This window comes from Chiloscyllium plagiosum, unplaced genomic scaffold (genome assembly GCF_037043375.1).
Source record: "Chiloscyllium plagiosum isolate Xiang-an unplaced genomic scaffold, Cpla_swu_hap1 HiC_scaffold_4, whole genome shotgun sequence".
Lineage (NCBI taxonomy): Eukaryota > Metazoa > Chordata > Chondrichthyes > Orectolobiformes > Hemiscylliidae > Chiloscyllium > Chiloscyllium plagiosum.
In genome coordinates, this window is record NW_028270142.1 from 146,302,023 (window position 1) to 146,309,823 (window position 7,801).

The 7,801-nt window shown below is 51.2% G+C and overlaps 1 protein-coding gene across 1 annotated transcript in view; it reads right to left on the reverse strand.

The window, feature by feature from the left end:
• Nucleotides 1-7,480, reverse strand: part of ttc19 (tetratricopeptide repeat domain 19) — a 30,183-nt gene extending 22,703 nt beyond the window's left edge. Inside the window, exons 1-3 of the mRNA XM_087986766.1 lie at nt 7,321-7,480; nt 6,147-6,238; nt 1,066-1,176 (exon numbers count right to left, since the gene is read on the reverse strand). Coding sequence (XP_087842892.1) covers nt 1,066-1,176; nt 6,147-6,238; nt 7,321-7,480 — 363 coding nt within the window. The remainder of the gene's footprint in view (nt 1-1,065; nt 1,177-6,146; nt 6,239-7,320) is intronic.
• Between the last annotated feature and the right edge of the window lie 321 nt (nt 7,481-7,801).

The window sequence follows — 7,801 nt, forward strand, 5'->3', positions numbered from 1 at the left end:
AGCACTGACCCTCCGACAGTGCGGCGCTCCCTCAGCACTGACCCTCCGACAGTGCGGCGCTCCCTCAGCACTGACCCTCCGACAGTGCGGGGCTCCCTCCGTATGGCAATTGAAGTGGCAGCCTGGATAATGTATCCATGTCACCACAATATACCTTGATCAAGCATTGGGGCAAGTTCCAGGTTAGCTGGCTACCTACATGCCTGTCCATAAAACACAACGTACAGACTGTCACTCACACCCTGTGGCTGCAGCCTCTGGTTATGTCTGACAAAGCTGTTCTAAAACTGAAGCAAACAAATGCTCAGCAGGTGATGGCTTGCCTGCACTGGCAGATGTGTCCACAAAACACAAAGAACCCAACTCCTATTCAGCTCCTGGGCATGAAAACAGGCACACTGGGAAACAACATCCACCAGAACAGGGTCACAGCACTGGGGGACCGGAGATCGGCTGGAGATCACTCAGGCACCCCACTCCCCGGGACAGCACCACACCCCCAGAAACAGCACCCCACTCCCAACAGGCACCACATTCCCAGAGACAGCACCCCACCCCCAGAGACAGCACCCCCAGGGACGGCACCACACTCCCAGGGACGGCACCCCCCCTCCCGCAGACACCACACTCCCAGAGACAGCACCCCCTGGGACGGCACCCCCCCCCCCCCCCCCCCCAACGGACGGCACCCCCCCTCCCCACAGACACCCCACTCCCAACAGGCACCACAGTCCCAAAGACAGCACCCCACCCCCAGAGACAGCACCTTACTCCCCGGGACGGCACCCCCCCCCCCCCACCCCCCCCACTCCCCGGGACGGCACCGCCCCCCTCCCCCACAGGCACCACACTCCCCAGTACGGCACCCCACTCCCAACAGGTTCCCCACTCCCCGGGACAACACCCCACTCCCAACAGGTTTCCCACTCCCCCGGGACAACACCCCACTCCCCGGGACGGCTCCCCACTCCCAACAGGCTCCATGTCCCTGTAAACCTCTCAGGTTAGACCCTGCACCCCCCCCTCCCCTCTGTGGCCTTTGAACCCTAGGCCCGTGCTGCTTACCTGTATGAAGGTGTAGGTGACAGCCTGGTTATTCTGTGACTGCTGGGCGAGCTTTAGGGCCTGGTGTAAATAATGGTCAGCATCTTCCAGCTCCCCCATCATGGCACTCAGCTGTTGAGAGTCAGCGCAGGTTAACTGGAGCCAACCAACCTCCCTCCGCGATCCAGAAACAGTGTCTTACCAGAGGCAACACAAGAACTATAACTATACTAGTAACTATAGGCCGGTGAGTCTCACTTCTGTTGTGGGCAAAGTCTTAGAGAGAATTGTAAGGGATAGGATTTATGAACATCTGGATAGGAATAATGTGATCAAGGATAGTCAGCATGGTTTTGTGAAGGGCAGGTCGTGCCTCATAAACCTTATTGAGTTCTTTGAGAAGGTGACTAAGGAGGTTGATGAGGGGAAAGCGGTAGATGTGGTATATATGGATTTTAGTAAGGCGTTTGATAAGGTTCCCCATGGTAGGCTACTGCAGAAAATACGGAGATATGGCATTGAGGGTGAGTTGGAGGTTTGGATTAGAAATTGGCTGGATGGAAGAAGACAGAGGGTAGTAGTTGATGGCAAAGTTTCTTCATGGAGTGCCGTCACTAGCGGTGTTCCGCAAGGATCTGTTTTGGGACCATTGCTGTTTGTCATTTTTATAAATGACCTGGAAGAGGGGTTAGAAGGTTGGGTGAGCAAGTTTGCGGATGATACGAAAGTCGGAGGAGTTGTTGACAGTGAAGAAGGATGTGGCAGGTTACAGCAGGATATAGAGAAGTTGCAGAGCTGGGCAGAAAGGTGGCAAATGGAATTCAATGTAGCTAAGTGTGAGGTGATTCACTTTGGGAAGAATAACAAAAAGATGGGGTACTGGGCTAATGGTCGGATACTTGGTAGTGTGGATGAGCAGAGGGATCTTGGTGTCCATGTACACAGATCTCTGAAAGTTGCCACCCAGGTAAATAGTGCGGTGAGGAAGGCATATGCGTACTGGCTTTTATTGGTAGAGGAATTGAGTTCCGGAGTCCTGAGGTCATGATGCAGTTGTATAAGACTCTGGTGCGGCCGCATCTGGAATATTGTGTGCAGTTTTGGTCGCCATACTATAGGAAGGATGTGGAGGCACTGGAACGGGTGCAGAGGAGGTTTACCAGGATGTTGCCTGGTATGGAAGGAAGATCGTATGAGGAAAGACTGAGACACTTGGGGCTGTTTTCATTAGAGAAAAGAAGGTTTAGGGGTGACTTGATTGAGGTGTACAAGATGATTAGGGGGTTAGATAGGGTTGACAGTGTGAACCTTTTCCCGCGTATGGAGTCGGGTATTACAAGGGGGCATAGCTTTAAATTAAGGGGGGGTAGATATAGGACTGAAGTTAGGGGTAGGTTCTTCACTCAGCGAGTCGTAAGTTCATGAATGCCCTGCCAGTAGCAGTGGTGGACTCTCCCTCTTTATGGGCATTTAAGCGGGCATTGGATAGGTATATGGAGGATAGTGGGTTAGTATAGGTTAGGTGGGCTTGGATCGGCGCAATATCGAGGGCCAAAGGGCCTGTACTGTGCTGTATTCTTCTATGTTCTAACTGTCCAGCCCAGAGAAGCAGCTTGGAAACTGCTCCAACATCTGCTGTGGGTTTCCCAAACTGGACAGTGGACAGAGAGCATGAGTTTAGTTGTTCAATGGCATTGCAGACCCCTAAAACCACAACTTTCCTCTCATTCTCTCCACACCTGGTACAGTGACACCCACACAATCTCTTATTTCTAAATTATGTCCTCTGGTTCTAGACTCTCTCAGAAGCGGAAACAATCTCTCCGCATCTACCCTGTTAAGTCGCCTAAGAACCATGTATGTTCCAACAGGTCACCTCTCAAATTCTTCTCAACTCCAATGAGTACAGGCCCATCCTACTCAATCTATCTCACAAAACAGTCTGCCTTTACCCAGGATCAAACTAGCGAACCTTCCCTAAAACGTCTCCAAGGCCAGTATGTCTTTCATTGGTTAAGGGGCTCAGAACTGCTCACAGCATTCCAGCTGTGGTCTGACTAGTGCCTTGGATAGTCATAGAGATGTACAGCAAGGAAACAGAACCTTTGGTCCAACCGGTCCATGCTGACCAGATATCCCAACACAATCTAGTCCCACCTGCCAGAACCCAGCCCATATCCCTCCAAACCCTTCCTATTCATATACCCATCCAGATTCTTTTTAAATGTTGTAATTGTACCAGCCTCCACCAAATCCTCTGGCAGCTCATTCCATACACGCACCACTCTGAGTGAAAAAGTTGCCCCTTAGGTTCTCTTATATATCTTTCCTCTCCCACCCTAAAGTTTAAGAAAAATATCCCCCACTTTTACACTCCACTCTCCTTGTTAAAAAAGGCCAAGATTGCATTTGCTTTCCCTATTACCGATTGATTGGATGCTAGCAATTTGAAATTCATGCAGGAGGAATCAAAAATTCTCTGTGCTATAGCTTTCTGCAGCCTCTCTCCATTTAAATAATATTCATCTCCTTTACTCTTCCTGCCAATGTGCATAACCTCACCTTTCCTCACATAATATTCCATCTGTCAGGTTTTTGCCCACTTGCTTCACCTGTCTATAGGTCTCTGCAGACTCTGCATCATCTTCCCGATTAGCCTTCCCACCTACTTTTGTGCTGTCCACAAATTTGGCTACAATACATTACTTTCTTCATCCAAGCAATTAATACTATAATAATATCATGAAAGGGCTGGAGAGTGGATGGTCAGAAGTTCCTTCCACTCGTAAAAGGAACAAAAATTAGACAACAAATTTAAAAATCGCACAACACCGGGTTATAGTCCAACAGGTTTATTTGGAAGCACTAGCTTTCGGAGCGCTGCTCCTTCATCAGATAGCTGTGGAACAGGACCATAAGACACAGAATTTATAGCAAAAGATCAGTGTCATGAAACAACACATTGAACAAACCCATCTTTTAGAATGGGCTGCAGATTTTGGTTCATTAATACGTAAATCCTAGAACTTCTTTTAAGCCACATTCTCAAGATAACTTAAGGTTTTATATATTAAAAAAAAAGTGACATCTCAGCTCAGACAATGCAGTAAAGGTGTGAGGTCAGAGTCTGTCCGTATCCCAATCTTGAGTCAGACTGGTTCCATTTCCAAAGTAGGAATTACACACATACATGCCCCACACTCACACACACCCTCACACAGCTTTATACTCCATCACACACATGCACACACTCAAACACACTCTCACTCTCTCCCACACATGTGTGCATGTATACATATACACACACACACACACACACGCGCGCGTCTATGGGGTGAATTTGCATTTGCAGATACATCTGTTTTTGCTCAAAAAGCACACAGTCTGCAGGCAGTCAATCCATACAACATTTTATTAATTCCTACTTTGGAAATAGAACCATTCTAACTCAAGATTGGGATACAGACAGACTCTAACCTCATACCTTTAAGACATTGTCTGAACTGAGATGTCAGTTTTATAAAATCTTAAGTTATCATGAGAATGTGACTTAAAAGTAGTTCTGGGATTTACATTTTAATGAACTGAAACCTGCAACCCATTCTAAAAGATGAAAGACTTAACAACAATCTAGGTTTGTTCAATATATTGTTTTAATTGCACGATACTGATTTTTTGCTGTAAATTCTGTGTCGTATGATCTTGCCCCACTAGCCACCTGATGAAGGTGCAGTGCTCTGAAAGCTAGTGCTTCAAAATAAACATCAGCTCCTCCACATCATAAATTTAGTGACATACAAAAGCAGCAAATGTGATGGGAGTTAATTCTTTTTCACAGTGAGTAGTTAAGGTTTGGAATGCACAGCCTGGAAATGTGGTGGAGGCAGATTCAATTAGATTAGATTACTTACAGTGAGGAATCAGGCCCTTCAGCCCAACAAGTCCACACTGACCCGCCTAAGAGCAACCCACCCAGACCCATCCCCCTACATTTACCCCTTCACCTAACACTACGGGCAAATTAGCATGGCCAATTCACCTGACCTGCACATCTTTGAACTGTGGGAGGAAACCGGAGCACCCGAAGGAAACCCACGCAGACACGGGGAGAATGTGCAAACTCCACACTGAGTTGCCTGAGGCATGATTTGAACATGGGTCTCTGGCACTGTGAGGCAGCAGTGCTAACCACTGTGCCACCATGCCACCCACGGTGAGGCATTAAAGTCAGCATTTGATGATTACTTGCATATAAGTAGTGTGCAAGAGTATGGGGGAGAATGTGGGGGATCAGCACTAGATAATGACACCCATTTGAGGAGGTGACGCAGACATGACGGGCCCAATAGCATCCGCCTGCGCCATAACCATTCTGTGATATATCGTAAATAATTACAGGCCCAGCATTGACCCCGTGGCACTCCACTAGTTAATATTTGCCATCTGAAAATGCTCCCTTATCCAAACTGTCTGTCTTCTGTTAGTTAGCCAGTTCTCTATCCACAGGATTAAACTGTCTCCTCTTAAGTAGGAGAAAGTGAGGACTGCAGATGCTGGAGATTGGAGTCCAAACGTGTGGTGCTGGAAAAGAACAGCAGGTCAGCACCTTCTGAATAGATCACATTTTCAATTTTCCCTTTACTTCATTCTGCTCATTACTTCCTCGAAAAATTCTAAAAAAGTGATCAGGTCAGACTTCCCTTTAATTGAAACCATCTTACTGCTGCTTGGTCATATTTCTAAATTATCTGCTATTACATCCTTTCACAGGTCCTAACATTTTCTCAATAACAGATGTTAAGGTCACAGACTTCCAGTTACCATTTTTTGTTTTCTCCCGTTTCTAAATTCAGGGGTGACATTAGCAGTTGTATTATGTATTGGGGTTAGTTACCAGCTGGAAGGCTGGTGCTGGTTTATTCCTCCTAGTGAAGGTGGGGTGTCATTTGGGCCAGAATGGAAATCCAGATGACTGACTGCTGCTTTGAGATAGGGAGTAGAAAGATTGCCCTTTGACTCGCACACAGGCTGTTGTCGATGAGATGACAACGTTTGAATTGGCACAGGGAGGAAGAAAGAGAAAGAAACAGACAATTCCGAACCTTGGCCTTTTTGATCAGCAGGATGATCTCATCCTCAGGGTTCTCTTGCTCACTCTCATGGCGGGAGAACAACTGGATGGCAGCGACAAATGCTGGAGAGAAGGAAATCAGAAAACAGTACGTCAGAGAGAGTAAGGAAATCAGTGGTAATCACAATCATGAGAGAGTCCAGAATCAGGTAAATGGGGTCCCATGTGGAGTATAATGGGGCAGATTGGTGGGAATGGAGGGTCAGATCGAAGAGGCAGACTGGGGGCAAGCTCACACTGGGGGGGGGGGGGCAAGATCACACTGGGGGGGGGCAAGATCACACGGGGGGGGCAAGATCACACGGGGGGGGGCATGATCACACGGGGGGGGGGGGGCAAGATCACACGGGGGGGAGGGGGGGCAAGATCACACTGGGGGGGGGCAAGATCACACGGGGGGGAGGGGGGGCAAGATCACACTGGGGGGGGCAAGATCACACGGGGGGGAGGGGGGGCAAGATCACACTGGGGGGGGAGGGGGGGCAAGATCACACGGGGGGGAGGGGGGGCAAGATCACACGGGGGGGGAGGGGGGGCAAGATCACACGGGGGGGGGAGGGGGGGCAAGATCACACGGGGGGGGAGGGGGGGCAAGATCACACGGGGGGGAGGGGGGGCAAGATCACACGGGGGGGGGCAAGATCACACGGGGGCGAGGGGGGGCAAGATCACACAGGGGGCGAGGGGGGGCAAGATCACACAGGGGGCGAGGGGGGGCAAGATCACACGGGGGGGGGAGGGGGGGCAAGATCACACGGGGGGGGGAGGGGGGGCAAGATCACACGGGGGGGGAGGGGGGGCAAGATCACACGGGGGGGAGGGGGGGCAAGATCACACGGGGGGGGGGCAAGATCACACGGGGGCGAGGGGGGGCAAGATCACACAGGGGGCGAGGGGGGGCAAGATCACACGGGGGGGGGAGGGGGGGCAAGATCACACGGGGGGGGGAGGGGGGGCAAGATCACACGGGGGGGGGGAGGGGGGGCAAGATCACAGCGGGTCAGGTTTGGATTACTCCCTGCATGGACCCCGCTGTGCACCCTGACCCTGACCGTGACCCTGACCGTGACCCCGGCCCCGGGTGGTGGGGATCCGCACGGGGCGGTGTGAGCTCAGGGAGGGGGGGTATCGGGATCCCCTCTTACCCAGAGTGGCCGCGCTGGGGATGGCGCTCCCGCGGCGGGCTCCGCGGCCCGGGGCCGGGGCCGGGGAGGGGGCGGGGACCGGGGCCGGGGCCCCCCACGCCCCGCGGATCCTGACCCTCCGGCCGCAGCTCAAGCCCCGGGCGCCCACCGACAGCAGCATCACCACAGCAACAGGCCGGAAACACGTCAACACCGGAAATACGTGCCAGCAGACGTCACCAATATGACCATTTTAGGGAGATCGGCCCCGTATTCTTAAAGGGACAGGCTCCCACATTCTCTTAAAGGGACCCGGTACCCGGAACCAAAGGGTATCGGGGCAAACTGTCCACGGGGGGGGGGGGGGGTCATTGCTGATTTTGTGGGAATATAGTCTCTGCCTCTTTCTGGTGGACTCTGACTTTATAAAAGGAGAAAGGGTGAAGGGCTTGTGGCCAAAACGTCAACTCTCCTGCTGCTCAAAGAGGTGTACAGCACGGAA